The following is an 18,758-nucleotide window of genomic DNA, read 5'->3' on the forward strand; positions in this document are numbered from 1 at the left end:
TCCAGGAACTACAGTGAACAGTGCTCTTGTGGATGGTAGGAACAACATTATTTTCTAAGGGGACAGAGGCCAGAGACTAGGATGGATGGCCACAAGGAAAATAAAGATAAGCATAGTACTGGGTTTCCCCACATTTACTGAGATAGGCCCAGTCTGCCTAGAGAAACATGAAGGTTCCAGAAAAAGAAATGAGAAAGAAGGCCTGGTCCTATCAGTCAATTGAGAAGCCCTGTGAGACAGGGAGCAGAGCTGTCAGGAGAGGGATTAGAGAGCCATCTAATCTACTAGATGAGTCAGGAGTACAGATAGCAAAGAATAAAAGACAATCCCAGTAACTAAGGAATTCACTTAAAAGCGACTTCGGAGAGGAGGTATGGTCCTTCCCACATCCCAAAAGTGGGCACAGGGAGAAAGAGGGAAATTCAAACACAGAACAAAAGTGATGGAGACATAACCAAGTCTCCGGCCCCAGTCTACTCTCTTATTGCTCTCTCTGAAAAGAAGATGTCATACAGTTAGCTTTATTAGAAAACCAAGGGCCTGGTTAATGGGGATGATCAGCTGAAATAAAAAGATCTTGTGAAGGGTCAAGCACCAGAGTTGAGGGAAGGAAATCAGGTGTAGTCTTGGGGGCTCAGAAGAGAACCTTAAGAGCAAGTTGGCAAGTATCACTCACTGCTGTGATAGAAGGTTTTTTCCCATCTCCTGCTGGTGGGTGTGTAACATCTGCTCCCAGGAATATCACTGGTTGTTGAAAGACTGCAGAGCTAAACAAGGAAGAGAAAACAAATGGTGAGGAGTTGGGTCTTCTTTTCCTGGCACCATCTAGCACCCACTTTGGTCCCCTCTCCCTTGTGACTCACTCTGCCTGGACAGTGTCCTATCTTTTCATCAATCTCCAGTATATTACCTTGACAAGGGCAAGTAAGCAATAGCGTTCATACCGCTGGTGTGGGACTAGGATGTTGTTAATGCCACCAAGCTTGACATTGATCTTCAGGCAAAGGTTAGACAGAGTCTGAGGCGAGGTCTTGACCACGTTCTTCACTTGCACACACTGTGTAGCCATTCCCAACAGAGTATCTCCAACACGTTTCACTTCAGCTATGAGCAGGGAGAGAATTGATTAGTGCATTCAGCAAATATTTACTGAATGTCTACTTGATTCCAGGAAGTATACGAGGTGCTAGGGAACACAATGGTGACCAGAAACACATAGGGTCCCTACTCTTATAGTGCTTACTATCTAGTGACTAATTTTAAAAATCATAAAAAGTGTAACAATGATAAATGCTACAACAGGAAACTTCCCAGAGCTATGGCACAGAGAGCATATGATATAGTGTAATAACCTAGCCAGGAAAGGATTCTTCACTGAACTGAATTTAAAGGTAGAAAAGAACTTACAAGGGAGAGAGAATGTGGAAGGGAGCATTCCAGGCCAAGGGAAGAGCAGGCAAAATGCACTCTGATAGGGGACAGAGACATGAACTGAAGAAGCTCAAAGGGCAAACCAGATATAAAGGAGAGCAAGGGAACTGCCATGTGAGAGAAAGAAAGTGGTGATCAGAACGACCTAGGAAAGACATGAGGGTAGTTCAAGAAGGCAGTTATCAGGATGGAGAGAAGCAGATTCAAGAGGCTATGTAAGGGAAAATAATTTTATGGATAACTTATGAGTTTCTAGACTTTTGTAATAGAACAGACAGATCTTAAGTTCTTTTTGAAACATTTTGAGTTTGAAGTGCTTTTTGGTCATCCCAGTGAGGATATCAATCAGGCAACTGAGTACAGCAATTGGAAGTTCAAGAATAGTCTGAAATGGAGATGTAAAATATGACATATTTAGGTACAAGTAGTAATTGAAGACATGCTCTTGAGATCAACAAGGAAGTGAATGGAGTGAAAGGAGAGGGCTTAAACTCTATTCTTGAAGAGCTCACAATACTTGCAGAACAGGAAGAAGATGAATCTGCAAAGGACAAAAATCCAGATATCTAGGAGGAAGATCAAGACAGTGTTGCAGCATGAATGCCAGGGAAGACAGAGTGTTTCAAGAAGGACTAAGTGTTCAACCAAGTCAAATGCTGCTAAGAGGTAAAACGAGGACCAGAATTTTGTGACAGCAAGGCAAAAATTAATGATCAGAGGCAAAAACTGTTTTTGGTAATATCAAATACTATGGAGGAAACATGGGATCAATAAACAGTACGATATATTTTCAATGGGAGAAATTTGAGACTGTTTAAAAAGCTAAGGGATCATTTCTATCTCCAAGAGATATGGTCAGAAGGAAACCAGTGTCTGTTGACAACATTCAAGAAAACCAAATAAAATTCATAACTCACCTTTCTGAAGGCAGTAGAGAGGTGCTAAGACAAAAGAACGGCAAGAGCTAACACTCCAGAGAGGAAGAGAATCTCACAGAGGTGAGCAATCTGCTGCAGCTGCTCTGCCCTGGGTACATTTGCTGATTCTAGATTTGGGCAAGAGGCTGAGATTCTAGGCTTTGCACCAAAAGAGGAACCACTGCCAAGGGACAGAGAAAGCAACAGCCATTTCTGGCAAACACAAGCTAGTTCTAAATGTGAAAGGTTAAAAAAAAAAACATTTAAAAGAAAACACAGACTAGTATCTTCGTGACCTTAGGAATTCTTAAACAGGACTCAGAAAGTACTAGCCATAAAGGAAAAATACTGATAGACAGGACTACATTAAAATTTTAAATTTCTGTTCAACAAAAGAACCCATTAAGAAAGTAAAAAGGCAAGCTACAGATACGTGTAGTACACATCGTATTTAATAAAGGAATTATAAAGAACATCTAAGCCAATAAAAAAAGAGAAAGATGTGAGCAGGCACCTGTCAAGAGGCCAATGAAACAGCCAATAAAAATATAAAAAGATACTCAACCTTATTAATCACCAGAGAAATCAAATTAAAAAGCACAATGCAGTATTAACAAACACCTGTATAAATGGCTAAGATGAAAATGACAATACCAAGTTTGATAAGGATGTAAATGACTAGAACTCTCATTTTGCTGCTGATGGAAGTATACGTCTGTACACTTAAAAGCCCTCCTCCTAGTTACACACCCAATAGAAACGGGCACATATATTCAAAGGACACGTACAAGAATGTTCACCGAAGCATTATTTATAACAGTAAAAGCCTGAAACAACCCGATTATGTCCACTAACAGTAGAATGGATAAATACATGTAAATTGTGTTAAAATCATTTAATGGGAAAACTGTAACAAACTACAATTAAACAAACACGGACAAATCTAACAAACATAATGTTGAGTGAAAGAAGACAGACACGTAAAAAGGTACATGATATATGACTCCATTCATATAAAGTTCAAAGACAGTCAAAACCAATCTATGGTGTTAGAAGCCAAAAGAACAGTGGTTATCACTGTTGGAAGTTGTAGTAATCAGTAGCCTGGGATTGTGGTAATGTTTTACTATCAGAACTAGGTATCCCTGCTGTGACACTGTGAGAATTCACTGAATTGACCACAAAAGATCTTCATATGTATATTATACTTCAATAAAAAAATTACATTAAAAAATTGTATCAATTTAGTGGAGAGGAAGGAGTTAAAAATACTATACAGGATGAGGCATGTTAGCAGATTAGAACTGGAAATGTGACACTGTCCTTTTATACTTTGGGGGCAATTATAATGCATGTGGACCTTGTTTTGACTATCACTTGGCCTCTCAAGAAGGACCGTGAAGGATCTTTCAAAGAATCTGACTGCTCCTCCTATGTGCATGCTTAATTCCTAGTCAAATGCCCCCATTACCTAAGTGGTATAATCAAAGAAGAACATGTAAGTGAAAGAAACCCAAGGTCATGATCAAGGTATGAAGCTGGAGAGAGGTATAACATGACTGAGCCCAGGGTAGGGAAAACTCTCTGAGTAACACCTGACTTCTCCAAGCATGCCACACTACACCACACAGGGAGGCCAAAAATATTGGATTCTCCCTTTATGGAGGGAACCAGAAACATGGCTAATTATTCAAGGCAATTCTCCTAAAAAGCATCCTTATTTTCTAAAGAAGGGACATCAATTTAAGGCCCAAGAGAGATGTAGATTGGAGATCAACCAACTTTCATAAGTACTGAGTATCATGTCAGTGGAAGGCTCTTCCTTGGGTATGTATGTACAGAGGGAAGACGATTTTGAGCAGAATCAGATCCACTCCATGCTCAATTAATTGATCAGCAACCTGATGCAATTTCTGGATGAATCCAGAAAGGTAGGATGATAAGAGAAAGCTTCCAGGAATAAGTACATTTAAATTAGAATTTGAAGGATAGAGGGAATTTTAAGGGCAAGGTGGGACATAAGAGTAGATAGTCTAACTTAAAATCAGTCTATCTCTATCACCTTATCCTTCCTTTACTTTCTTTACACCTTTACCCTTTCTTCAGAGCACTTCTTGTCTTGCTCCTCAGCTGCAATGTAACCTCCTCAGGGCACAACTCTGTCTTGCTGCTGAAGTCCTAGCACCAAGAAATGGCCAATACGTGGTAGGCTCTCAATAAATACCTGCTTGGGAGGAAAAAAAGACTAAACAATTAACAGCTTCTGATTTCCAGGCGTTGGAAGTTGTGCTTGCTTGCTTCTATTTTGTGGTTAATCTGTATCACATTGAGACCAATGACATGATGATTTGTTTGTGAGGAAATTGGGATTACTCCTTGCAAGGTGGCATTACCCAGAATGAAACCTAACCAAAATGCTGTCCTACTGGAAAAATATAGATACTACTAAGAGCATATAAAGCAAAACTAGTATTTAGATATTTCAGGCAAAGGCAAATGATGTTAAGCAAAACCAGAGACTGGAAAGCACACAAAGAATGCGCATTTAGAGAGCATCTACTAGGTCACAGGCCCTCTGTTAGATGCTGTTTTTTATATAATTAATTAATGAGGCTGAGAAAGGTTAGGTAATCTAAGACAGTAAACTGGCATAGTCAGGATTAAAATCCAGCTCTATCTAATTCTAGAACAAGTGACCTTTCTGGTATATGTAGCAAAGACGTACAATATGAAGCTGAAAAGGTTAAACTAAGATCAAGGGGCCCCAAAAGTTCTATTTTGTGAATGGGGACTAATGAAGGTTGTTTTTTTTTTTTTTTTGAGAGTACCAATCACAAAAAGTCTTATCCAGTAATCTATACAAGAAAGACTTATAAAGAAATGTTAGCATTAAATTGAGAATGGGTGGCGAACAGGGAATACATCTTAACACTGTATTAAAAAAACAGCATTAGAGGTAAGCAAAGAGAAGACAGACTGCCCCCAAAGTTTGGATAAAGGTGAGAGTTGGACTGTGAAGAAAGCTGAGTGCCGAAGAATTGATGCTTTTGAATTGTGGTGTTGGAGAAGACTCTTGAGAGTCCCTTGGACTGCAAGGAGATCTAACCAGTCCATTCTGAAGGAGATCAGCCCTGGGATTTCCTTGGAAGGAATGATGCTAAAGCTGAAACTCCAGTACTTTGGCCACCTCATGCGAAGAGCTGACTCACTGGAAAAGACTCTGATGCTGGGAGGGATTGGGGGCAGGAGGAGAAGGGGACAACAGAGCATGAGATGGCGGGATGGCATCACGGACTCGATGGATGTGAGTCTGAGTGAACTCTGGGAGTTAGTGATGGACAGGGAGGCCTGGCGTGCTGCGATTCATGGGGTCGCAAAGAGTCGGACACGACTGAGCGACTGAACTGAACTGAACCCAGAAGCAATTGTGACAAAGACACAGAAAAGAAAAGTAAAGCGAAGGGCTTACTGGTAGACAGAGAAGACAAGCTACTAAAGAGACAGTTCACCAAAACATTTCACAAAAAGCAAAGGGCACAACTGTTTTATCCACGAATGTATTCAGGATCTATCAGTGTTTCTTTTCATACACAATAGATGATCAATGAGCTCTTGTGGAAGGAAGAAAAGTCAAAGGAAGAAATAGGAACTACAGAGAGGTCAAGTGTTGAATGAAGATTTTAATAATACATGATAACATCTAACAATAGTTGATGACCAAAACAACTGAAATGTATGAGAATTTCACTAGAATGAAAAGAGAGAATAAGAGGGCAGGGTACAGTATTCTGGAAAATGCCAGGCGTTCCTAGTAATGACAAAAACAGTGAAGGAGAGACAGGAGAAAGTATCAAGAAGTCAAGAGGAGAAAGGTCATTGGTGACCCTCTGCAGAGGAGGTTTAGGAGACTGGAAGAGGTAAGATAAATGAAAAAAGCTAAGCAGTAAGTGGTTGGTGAGGAAGTGGGGGTAGAAAATGTACAGAACACATTTAAAAACTCTTCAAGTTTTTTTTATTTTTCTTGAAGAAAAGCAAGAAAATAGGGAAAAAAAAAAAACAACAACTAAAGGAGATGGCATGACTGTGGTAATGTACTCTAAAGATGTTTGAGGGTTAAAGTGTCCCAAAGGTAGCAGGATAAAAGAGAAACAAAGAGTACACATGGGTTGAATAAGATCAGAGGAGAGACACCTCTTCATTTGAAGACGAGAGCTGGAGAAGGAAAAAAAAAAGTGAGAGAAAAACACTGAGTCAGAGATGGATATAGTCATTTCCATTCTTAAAAGAGAGGAAAAGTTCTCAAAAAGTCTAAGTCATTCCCAGCAATGGAACCAAGAGAAGCCCCACAAATTGTGCTTGTGTGTGCTGCCCTGTGGCCTGACAGGCACTGCACTCCTACGGATAGGTACCTGGCCTGACCTGTCTGCACCTGGCTCAGCTTAGCCTGGCATAAACACCAGCACACAGAGGACTGCAGCAAACGCTACTGAAAGGAAGGGTGAGCAGGTAAGCAGGACCAGAGGTGACTGACTGGCCATACAAGTTGATATCTCTCCTCTGAGAGGAGCACTGACACTAAGGAAGAGCTCTGGCTAGGGCCAAGCACCCATGCTGAGTCAGCCCTAGGATCTCCCAGGGAGACACCCTGAGAAGAGTCCTATCATTGTAGTCACTACTGCAAGAGAACTGTACCATACACTGGCGTCTTCCCGGGCAGGATGACGATAATGAGCTGCAGCCCTGAGTAGGTGTTCTTGAGATGCCGGAACATGGGCTCCACACTGTCTGCCCCCTGTGCGTATTTGCAGAAGCAAGGCTGGCCCTGGATGGGCATCCCCGCGTCCTTGGAAATCTTCCGCAGCTGGTCCGTGAAGTTCCTGCAGCACAAGCATGGTCACGACAAGAGGCAGTGAGTCCCACTGGAATACTTCTAACCGAGCGCCTCCATCCTAGGTCCCCAGCACTATGACAAGCACTAACAGAGTCTAAGAGGAACGAGACATCATCACATCTAGTGTAAAAACCACATTTATAGTTGGGTAGAACAACGTAGGACTTGCTAAGTGTTCAATGGTATAAGCAGAGAGCTGAGGGAGCCCAGAAGAACGGGAATTCTCGAAGTCTCGCACCTGTCCCACTCAAGCAGCTGGATCCTGTGCTCTAAGTTTACAGCAATAGGAAGATGTCCAAGAGGAAGGCCTCTTGGCTCAAATTAAAACAAATGAGCTTCCAACAGTGATCAGAGCACAGGAGATGCTTGGGGAAAAATGTGCTCCCTCCTCCCCTATGGGTTGTTTGAAGCCTGAAAGCAAATAATTAAACAAGCTTCTTTCTTTGGGCTTTAGAGTTTTACCCTAAGAAAGGAAGACAAAGTTGGAAAAGAGGGTACACATACAATAGATTAAAAAAAAAAAATCAAGCTACATAAATATGACAGAACGAAAGGAGCAGTAGGAAATTCAATTTGTGAAAAACCCGCATTTAGATTAAGAAGCAACAATGCGCAAATAGAAAATAAAAGCAATTGTTTAAGGGATGTTATTATATAGCACACAAATACCAATAAGATGGGTGTAAAAACCTATGCAGTGAGAAAATAAATGTTTTCAATCGGTTAAAAAAATAACCATGAGATTAATACAGTACAACACGGCTGTGTAAAATTTTAAACCACTTATATAGGTATATAATATATATAAATTGGATAGAAAGGTTACAGTAATTCAAGAAAGTGACTGCATCAGAAAGGAGAAATGAGACTATAACGGAGGATATAAAGGACTGTCAAATTTATCTGAAATATTTTATTTACTTTTTAAAAAGGATAAAATAAACATGACGATACTCTGGATGATAGACACATGGATGTTTTCCATATTATGCTATTTTTTTAAGTTTTTCAAACAAACATTAGAGTAAAAAATACAATCTATTATTTCATGTAACTAAGTGCCAGGACTCTGAAGGACTACTAAGAGTGTTTCTTCCACTTCTCTGCTTGGCATACAACTACAGCATAGCTGTTAAAAAAAGACAATGTGTTAACTAGCTTCCATTAATAAGTGGGACTCTACTTCAAGGAAAGTGGTATTCCCTATCTTCTATTACCAGATCACACTTGGGATATTATATCCAGTGCTGAGGGCCACAAAGTGTTGAGAGAACTCTAGGATGGGGACTGTCTTAAAATCTTGTCCTAAAAGTGACACAGCTGAGGTAACACGGCCTCTTTAGCCAGAAGAAAAATTCTGAGGGTTGACCCTAGGACTCCCTTATCCATCCTCAATTACCAATTTCTCTCCCTCCATGGCCATCTTCATCTCTTCCCCTTATGTCTCAGTGGAAATGATGGCTTTTCCTGTGCTCTGGATCCCATTCCTTCATATACATGTAGGAACTTTGTTCTATTTCCTTTCTAGTTCTTCTGGATTCTATTTTCAGCTCTGTTCACTATGCACATTCTCCGTAGACAATCTCATCCACTGCCACAGCCCAGAACTCCCAAATCTTAAATCTTTAGCCCAGGACTATACAAGCAACTGACCTAGGTATACAAGTCACATATTACCCCCTGCATCCAGAGATCACTGCAAGAAGGTTGTTGTGTGATAAACTGACTACTTTCTAATCAAAGATTCGAGGTTTATGAGGTTCCATGCCCCAAAATATCCGAACAACAAGTTGCTCCTCAAAAGGACAGGACAGGGAAAAGACAGGAGAATGAGAGAGAGACATACCCAGCACAGAACAACCAACAAGGTGACACAGAGTTGAGAGCCTTTCTAATACTGCTTAAGAAATCAGCCCTCCAAAGCCTGGCCAAGGCTAAGAGCAGGCCTGCTGCTGCTGCTGCTAAGTCACTTCAGTCGTGTCCGACTCTGTGCGACCCCAGAGACGGCAGCCCACCAGGCTCCCTCGTCCCTGGGATTCTCCAGGCAAGAACACTGGAGTGGGTTGCCATTTCCTTCTCCAGTGCATGAAAGTGAAAGGTGAAAGTGAAGTCACTCAGTCGTGTCTGACTCTGTGCGACCCCATGGACTGCAGCCTACCAGGCTCCTCCATCCACGGGATTTTCCAGGCAAGAGTGCTGGAGGGGGTGCCATTGCCTTCTCCTAGAGCAGGCCTAAATGGGGCCAAAATCCCAAGAACTCAGGACAGGAGATAAGAGATACTCATTTAAGAGAACTATAATTGTGATGGAGGTAGCTGTGCATCTGTGAGGGGAGAAGGAGGGCTACAGTCTCCACATTCATCAGGGGCTGCTGTGATCCATTCTTATGAAAATCCCAAGGTCAGGTGAACCCACCAGGGCATGCACACATCTCTACTGATTCCCATCATTGCCCAAAGTGGTCAGCTCCACTGATTCTTTCTCAGCTCCACAATGCACTGACCGTACTCCAGATCCAAAGAAAACAAAGAGCCAGCACTTCAAAGGGCAGCAGGAACTGAACTGCATACTTCTAATGGGTAAATTTTGTGGTATTTGAAAAGTAAAAAAGAAGACTGCAGGGGGAGGGTCAATGATTTCTTCACTTATTCACTCACTCATTCAAGACCATTATTCCCCTAACCGATTCCTTTAAGCCGCTTGGCTATGTCACTTTCTTCATTGCTGTCATCTACTCCCAGCTATTCAGCACAGGTGGCTCAGAGGCCCTTACAACTCATGTTCACCTAACTCAGGTCACTCGGACCCAACTGAACAATTCTGTCCATAGGAAAGGACAGCTCAGAGTACCAGCTGAACTTTTATTTCTAATCAGGAATATAAGCTCTGAAACTTCAGATCTGATTTGCCCCCAATTTGACGCTTTCTTGATAATGCAAACCTTGTACAAGTTACTTAACCTCTTTGAGCCTCAGTCTGCTGAAAATGGAAATACCACCACTACTCACTGTGAAGATGAAATAAGAGAACATAAAATTAGGTACATCGTCAACATAAATATTATAATCATCACTACTACTATTTACCACCCATGTTAAATATTGTAACAATAAAACAATTCAGGTCTCCCTTAGGAGGTTCATGTCCTGAACTTATCATCTCTGACACAGATATGGCTCCTTATCAAGACTCCTGACCACAGAGGGACAGAAAAGAAGCAGGGAGAAGTTTAAGCCAGATAGCACAGGGGGCAGAGTCAAAAGTCAGAAAAAAACAGACTACAGAGCAAATCTTGGCCCCTTGGGAGTAAAGGAATTTAGGCAACTCTAGGGTCCTTCCCACTTTTCCACCCAAACACTCAACCTCCTTACTTGAGTACTTCTTCTCGACACTGTTTTTGGGGTGCGAAGCAGGCGATGGCCCAGACTTTGATCTCAATGCCATTGTAGAACTGTTTCCCCCGCATGTCCCAGACACCCTGATTGGGCGTGGCAATGGCCCGGTTCTGGGGATAGGCAGAGGGGGTGCCCAGGTGAGCTTCAGTAGAGCCAGGTGGGTAGGGGAGCAAAAGCCACTGGCTATAACAACCCAACCTCCCCCCATAAGCCCCAGAGACGTTGTCTGGCCCTGACCCTGCTCACCCGGCCGCCATACTGCAAGATGGGCGCCGGCAGCACTCGTCCCGTCACCTCCGTCATGTCGTCCTTCACCTTGATCCCAAATTCTTGGATGTACGGATCCAGGTTGTAGCTGGCATTCTTCATCTGCAAGACAAAAGAAGGGGATCTCAGGAGAGCAGTAGCTTGGCAATACTGCTCACCCTCCGGGTCCCAAGCAGAAAGCCCTGAAGAGCAGCTGAGGCTGGTAAGGAATACCCCTAGAAAGGGGGAGAAAGTGGAAGATGAGGTAAGTGGGAGCAGATGACATAGGGAAGTAATACAGAAGAAAAAAAGAGATAGGAAGCAAAGCAGCTATAGGGTCAAGAAGGAAGAGCAGTCCCAGGTAACCAATCCAGACTTGTTTTCCTAAGAGTCCTGCCAAGGCAGAGAAGCATCTACTTGCTACCAGGGACTTCCATGACTGAGCACCAAGCATACGTTTCTCTGCATCCTCACTGACCAGGCGGCTAATCTCCTCTTGTCTGTCTGGGGCCGATCTAGCTGTAGCCTTTATCATGGTTGAAGTCTGGTTGTCAGTCAGCTTCTTAATGCAGCGCTGCCCAGCCACAATGTTACAGACCTAAGGAAACGAGAAGAACAGGTAGCGCTGGCTTGAGTAGAGTCTACCCTGTACCCAGAGCCCCACAGAAAGGCCCTGGCTGCCAGTCCTGAGAAATGAACTACAAAATCTCTTGTTCACAGACAGGTCAGTTAGAAAACATTCATGTGCAATACAAAAGTCTATAGAGCCACTTTGTGATTAAGGGCTTAGGATCCAGAGCCAGATGTGGGTTCAGGACTCATATGTTTAATACAGAGAACAGTAACAATTGTTTGGAGACTAAATAAAACGCTTAAAGAATCTAGTACAGTTCTGAACATAGTAAACACTCAGTGGTAGTGGTTTAGTCACCAAGTCATGTACGACTTTTGCAACCCCACGGACTATAGCCTGCCAGGTTCTTCTGTCCATGGGATTCTCCAGGCAAGAATACTGGAGTGAGTTACCATCCCCAAACACTTAGTAAGGTGTAGCATAAATTATTATTTACCAAAGGACCTGACCTAGAACTTTTCTGAATACTAAGAAAACTCAATATACACAAACTGGATTCTTAGTAGGCAGCTGTCCAATGGTAGCAGGCAGCAGGTTGTTCCATCCTGCAACACACCAGGAGAACTAGACCTGGTTAGTTCTTAATCCCCAGTACACAGGTGATCGCTGAGCCCTTGGACTATAGAAATCACTGTCTCTGTTGACTGACGGTGTCCTCTGCTGGTATGAGGAACATCTCACCACATGGTTCCTCTGTACTGGGCCTAAGAGAACACAATGGAGACCAGGAAAGACTTTCTAGTGACATGTAAGATTTCCATTCTAAGGCTTCCTGAACATACACGACATTCAGGAACCCGTGAACAGGAAGCCTTTTGGCAGAGGAGAGAGAAACAACAAGTATGGAAGACTTGAGTTTGAAGTCCAGCTTTGCCAATTCTAGATGACGTTACCTTGGGCAGGACTCTTAACCACTCTAAGACTCTGCTTCTTTAATTTTAGTCACAGGAAAAAACACTAGCTGTCTCTTAAAGCTGTTGTGAGGACTGAGATGAAATGAAATGTAAAACTTGCTCCCATAGGGCCAACACTCTAAGTACTGATTCTCTGCTTAATTTCCAGAGTTCATGGTGAACAATGGCAGGGGAAAACCAGGACAAGGTCACCTACCCTTAAACTCTGTATTTCAAAGAATACACATTAGTCAATTTACTTAATGAAAACCCAGAATTGTTAAAATTTGTAAGGTTGCTCTCTTGAAGGCAATTTCAAGGTGCAGATAATTTCAATTACAGAATCAACACTAGGAAAAAAAAAAGCAGAGATGCGGAGAAACTGGATCCCTTGTGCATTGCTGGTAGGAATGTAAAATGGTACACCTGTGTGGAAAACAGTATGGTGAGTCCTCAAAAAATTAAACACAGAATTACCATATGATCCAGTAATTCCACTTCTGGGTATGTACTCAAAAGAAACGAAAGCAGGGACTAGAACAAATATTTGTACATCTATCTTCACAGCAGCATTATTCATAATAGCCAGAAGGTGAAAGCAACCCAAGTACCCATCAATAAATGTGTTATATACATACACAGAAATATTATTCAACCTTAAAAAGGGAGTTCTGACATAGTCTACAACGTAGATGAACCTTGAAGACATTATGCTAAGTGAAACTGGCCAGTTTAAAAAGGCCATGTATTACATAATTTCATTTATATGAAATGTCCAGGATAGACAAATCCATAGAGACAGAAGCAGATTAGAGATTAGTAGGGGCTAGTGTGGAGGACAGAAGGAATGGTAAGTGACTATTAATGGGTCTGGTCTTTCTTTGGGGGATGGATGATGAAAATGCTTTAGAATCACACAATGGTAATGATTATGCAACTCTGTAAATACACTAAAAACCACTGAAGTGTACATTTTAAGAGGGCAAACTTTATGGGATGCAAATTATGTCTCAATAAAGCTATTCTGAAAAAAATATATCACCTACAACAGCCTGTATGATTTGACCCTGTACCTCTCTCCAAAATCATCTCCTACTTTTCTCCTTATAAACTACATGCCAGTCACTATGTCCTTCTATCTCTCTCAAGAATATCCAAGCTCTCTACTGATTACGTACTTGCTATTAAACTCATGCCTCAGGTTGTTAAAAGATTGGTTCTATCTCATAATTTGGGATTCAGCTCAAATGTCTCCTAAAAGAAGCCTTCCCTGACCACAGAAACTAAAGTGAATCTCCAACCCCCTCCACTTTGACTGTCCCCAGTATTCTTACCTGGAGAATCCCATGGACGGAGGAGCCTGGTAGGCTACAGCCCACGGGGTCGCAAAGAGTCAAACACGACTGAGCGACTTCACCTCACCTCACCTTAACCTTATGGTACTTACCACCATCTGAAACTATCTTATTTGTCTATTTTCCCCTTCTAGATTTGAAGCTCCATGACAGCAAGGACCCTGCTTCTCTTGTTGCCTTCCTGGCACCTCGGAGTATATGACTTTAACAGGAGCTCAATAAGTATTTGTTAAATAAACAAGCAACAGTAAAAATCAAAATATGTCATTTTATAAGGTATTCACCATGGAAACTATTGTTTAAACAGAAATCGTGTCAATTTGATAACAGATTTAGCTTGCAATAGCTATTACCTAAAGCCTATCTACTTAGCTGAAACTGCCCCTAAAGACTTCTGCTTACATCTCAGAGAATATGCTGTCCTCATCTCATTTTCTATGCATCAGCAGCTATTAACTATGTCAGAGTTCTTGGGTCTGGGGATCTCTTCTGTCTCCCTTCAGCCTAACTTCCTCTGGTTAGTTCTGAAATCCCAAAAGCTCACAGAAGGCTTAGGTCCCAGATATCTGACCCCCACTGCTAGAAGAGTACTCTAGGCTAGTACTTCTAGACAGTACTCTAGGCTAGTGCTTCGTCAACATAAACATTCATATTTGACAGAATCTTTGGATTCTGTAAAAAGAGATACTGATAAAGCAAGCCTAGGTAGAACCTGAGATTCCGCATTTCAAACAAGCTCTCAGGTAATAACTATGCTCTTGGTCTGCTGACCACACTCTGAGAGGCACTGGACTAGACAATGAGGCAGTCAGAGGTAGGTTCTCAGTAGACATTCTGGCCGCCAACAGGGAACACCTAAACATTATGGCTGCTGCTGCTGCTAAGTCGCTTCAGTCGTGTCCAACTCTGTGCAACCCCACAGACAGGAGCCCACCAGGCTCCCCATCTCTGGGATTCTCCAGGCAAGAACACTGGAGTGGGTTGCCATTTCCCTCTCCAATACATGAAAGTGGAAAGTGAAAAGTGAAAGGGAAGTCACTCGGTCGTGTCTGACTCTTCGCGATCCTATGGACTGCAGCCCACCAGGCTCCTCTGTCCATGGGATTTTCCAGGCAAGAGTACTGGAGTGGGATGCCACTGCCTTCTCCAAAACATTATGGCTAGTGTATAACAAACCAAATACAGACTAGTGGTTCTTCATTTGCATTCTATGACTTAGAGCATTACTATTCTTTCTTTAATTGCAGAATTTCAAAGGTTGGCTGAAGCATAAAAATATGACAAATCTTGGTTAAAACTTTTTCAAAGGGAACACACTGATGACTGGGGAAACAGGATTTCCATTACAGGTAACATTCACCTCCAGTATCTGTAAAATAAAGTACATTTGTATCTTTAGGTTATTTAGGATTCCCAGCTCCAGATAGGGAAAGAGAAATTAAGAGGACATGAGTGTATCTTAGAGTGTTCATTATCTTTATTGTAGTGATGTTAAAACGCATCAAATGGTACACTTAAAACATGCAGTTTATTGTATGTCAACTATAAATAAAGCCATACAGAAATGAAAAAATAAATAAAGGACACGTGTGCAGGTATCTGAAATCTCTGTCCTGAATGAACTAATTACTTATTAAACAGTAAATACATATAGCTTCATCTCTGCCTGGAAGTCCTGAAAAACCATGAGAGCAGGATGGAGGATAAGTAAAGAACTCAGCAATTAAGAATGATGACTGCGTTTCACAGAATGACCTCTCAGAATATCACTTTTCCAAGCCTTAAAATGATGAGATTATAAATGGAAGAACAGACCTCTGACAATCTGTATGCAGGTACAATGCTTGTTTCCCAGCCCGGCCATTACTTGGCAGCCTCACCTCTAGGGGCAGGTAGGTATGCTTTTGTTCCTGGCCAACTTGCAGGCAAGGCAGGTGGGGATACTTGAGCTGCAGGTTATATTTCTGCTTGAAATACTGGGCCACTGTGCACTCCACAGTCTGTCCACTCTCTAGCTGCAGAGGAAACCTGTTTGGGGGAAGGGAAAGAGGTGTCATAGTCCAGCATTCAATAACACCTTTCTAGACCTATAACCACGCACAGGGCCAGACTTGACTTCATTCCTTTCCAGCCTCTGTGAACACTCTTGCCACTCACGGGAAAGCAGAGGCAACACAGGGCTCCAAGAGTGAAGCCAAAGATTCGAAAAACAAGTTATACAACGGTCAGATCATATCTGATTAATCTGTATTTCTAATGTTGAGCATGAAGTCCGATACACAGTAGTCACTCATGGTCCAGCACAGTCTGAAGTGGAAGATTTTAGATGAAATCAGTGACAACTTTCCCCAAGGTCTCACCCAGGATCTCAGCTTTCTTTTTCAGGAGTAAGTTCAGAGAGATTCTAACATTTATAGAACTGAGAAAGAAGTCAGGGAGACACTTGCTCTACAGCAAAAGTCCAAGAAGGAAAGGCAGAGACCAGGAAGGTAAAACTGGGAGGGACAGTCTCTATCAGTGGATCTGGGAATGGGAGGGGAGGGATGCCAAACTCCTACAGTTTATCTTCAAACAGAGCTCATCCTCAGGGCCAGGTGGGGGATGGAGTGTGAACAGAGTCTGTTGAAAAATCTTCCTGGTGGCCCTCTTCCACCAGCGGTATGGCTTAGCAGCCCCGTCAACTTACGTCTGATGGCTGGCAGGGCGGCGGGTAACATTACACACGCGGTATTTCCTCTTCATTTGTCCGCAGTGGGTCACTTCCACCTTCAGGCCTGGGACACACACACTGCTTGTCAGAGTTGGAAAAGGTTGCTCATGTGCCCAGGCTTGGCCTCTCGCCTGAATACATCCCAAGGGGATTTCCTTTTAGAACTAAAGAGCAAGGAGCACTGATTCCCCTCCCCACCTGGCTGGGTCCTCACCCTTGATCTCCTTGGTGAAGCGCACTCGAGAAAGGAGCACTGATTCCCCTCCCCACCTGGCTGGGTCCTCACCCTTGATCTCCTTGGTGAAGCGCACACGCTGAGAGTCCGTGAGGGCTTTGGGCTGCTCGTCTATGTTCCTGATGTCGAGCACCTCACACATGAATTCAATCACTGGCTGTGCCTTGTAGAAGGCAGTGGCTGAGACTGTGGGGACAGGGTAGGTACAGCTCAACTCAGATTCTGTCTTCCAGAATAAAGGGAGGCACTGCTCTTTACACCCTCTTCCTCATAGGGTATAGGGATGGGGGAGGGCTCCCAGGGCTGCAGGGATTAGACTAGGAGTGTGGTTACAGAGCTGGGAGGGATGAGGCTGGGAGTGTGGTCACTGGACTCAGGGTGCCCCTGGCTCCATAGCTCTCCCCACTCACCATCAATGTTGAGCATCATCTTCCACATGGCAGGGCGCACAGACTGGTGAAAGCCGAACCAGACCTCGCGCCCACCCCCCAGCGGGTGGTAGTAGCCCTCAGGCGGTGAGAAGAAGGAGCGGCCCACAGGGGTGTACCTGGCAGGGACAGGCAGAGAACTGGTCCCTCGGGCACAGGCCCCCACCCTGTGAGGCATCCTGGGCACGGAGGAGCCCTGGCCTGGAAGGCAGGACACCAGGGCTTTAATTCCAGCTCTCTCATCTTTTACTAGTTGTGTGACTGACCTTGTACAAGACTCTACCCTTTTTCTGCCCTGCAGAGACAGATGGGGTAAGGTCCAAAAATAACTAAAAGGGACAGGGCCAAAGCTTTGTACCACCTCATTGTATATGCACACTTGCCTGGCATACGGTAGGGTTTCAAAGAATTATTTATTTGAAAGGCATACTGCGGGACCTTAAAATATATGCTCATTTCCCTCCTCCTCCCATACACTTCTGCCACCACTAGTAGCCCAGAAATTAACTACACCAAGTACCTCATGGATGCCAGGTGCCTCATGGCTACATCCAGGGCTTGCACAGACTCCAGGGGAACAGGGATCTGGCCACTGACCAAGGCTTCATGCAGCATGCGCCAGCTCACAATGGCCAGCCACTTGATGGAGACCTTGAAGATTCGATCCTTCCCTTCCCCAGGGATTGTCACCTCAAAGTCAACCTTCAGGAAAGAGAAAGGAGTGAGAGATTTCCAATGCTTTCCCACAATTCAATGTTCCTTGCCCTGTCCCTAACCTCTAAGATTTGCCAAGAATCAGCTTCTTAGGCTGATAAGGACTCACAATGAAGACTTCTGAGTAAATCCAGCCCCTAAGTCTCCAGCCACCTTGGCTCAGTGCATCTCTCTGCCCCTCTCAAGCACACTTAGTAGGAAGTCCTTCAGGTCTATTTTAAGTCTAATCTCAGTCTGTTTGGGACACAGACATACAGTAGGCTAAATAAACATAAGCACCTACCCATCCCTCAACCTAAAACATACTTTCTCAGCACAATGAAAGGGATGTCCAGACACCGGACTCCAAATAGGCTTACTTGAGCTCTGTCCCTCCCCAGACCCTTGACACAGGTCCAGCATGACTCCCAACCGTACCCGTTCATTGCCAATGGGCAGTGCTGTGACAGTGTAAATGTTCTTCTTTCCATCATACACGGGCTTGCGGTCACCAAATATCTGAGGCTTGAAATGCTGGACCATGTATTCCACCACTTCCCTGTGGAGAATGGGAAAGGCCAGAGGAAGCTGAAAGACTACTATTTCAAACTTCTGGAACTAATTTTAAGTCCAGGCAATGTCCCATCTACCTACCAGCTACTAACTCTGTCCTACCAGCTACTAATCGCTATAACAGTGCTTCTCAAGCTTCATATAAATCACCTGGAGATATAAAATGCAGATTCTGATTCAGCAGATTTAGAGCTAAGTCTGATACTCTACATCTCTAATGTGCTGTCAGGTGGTCACCAAGGCTCCAAAGGACCCAAAAGGGTGACTGTGAGTGCCTTCTGAACAGAAGAGGAAGCTGAGGGGAGAAGAGCTTAATCTCAGGGTCTATCCAGAATCAGGAACAAAAATCCAGGCTGC

General features: G+C 43.3%; 1 protein-coding gene across 2 annotated transcripts in view; it reads right to left on the reverse strand.

The window, feature by feature from the left end:
• Positions 1 to 18,758, reverse strand: part of LOC120856422 (protein argonaute-1) — a 36,622-nt gene that overhangs the window by 10,582 nt on the left and 7,282 nt on the right. Inside the window, exons 3-14 of one of the 2 annotated variants that reach the window (XM_040231704.1) lie at positions 18,267 to 18,387; positions 17,656 to 17,837; positions 17,118 to 17,254; positions 16,759 to 16,893; positions 16,449 to 16,536; positions 15,643 to 15,790; positions 11,359 to 11,478; positions 10,881 to 11,003; positions 10,611 to 10,744; positions 7,041 to 7,225; positions 945 to 1,104; positions 677 to 767 (exon numbers count right to left, since the gene is read on the reverse strand). In XM_040231704.1, coding sequence (XP_040087638.1) covers positions 677 to 767; positions 945 to 1,104; positions 7,041 to 7,225; positions 10,611 to 10,744; positions 10,881 to 11,003; positions 11,359 to 11,478; positions 15,643 to 15,790; positions 16,449 to 16,536; positions 16,759 to 16,893; positions 17,118 to 17,254; positions 17,656 to 17,837; positions 18,267 to 18,387 — 1,624 coding nt within the window. Of the gene's footprint in view, positions 1 to 676; positions 768 to 944; positions 1,105 to 7,040; positions 7,226 to 10,610; positions 10,745 to 10,871; positions 11,004 to 11,358; positions 11,479 to 15,642; positions 15,791 to 16,448; positions 16,537 to 16,758; positions 16,894 to 17,117; positions 17,255 to 17,655; positions 17,838 to 18,266; positions 18,388 to 18,758 lie in introns of both variants that reach the window. The other variant, XM_040231703.1, reaches the window with a different exon arrangement.

Source organism: Oryx dammah, unplaced genomic scaffold (assembly GCF_014754425.2).
Source record: "Oryx dammah isolate SB20612 unplaced genomic scaffold, SCBI_Odam_1.1 HiC_scaffold_28, whole genome shotgun sequence".
NCBI classification, from domain to species: Eukaryota; Metazoa; Chordata; class Mammalia; order Artiodactyla; family Bovidae; genus Oryx; species Oryx dammah.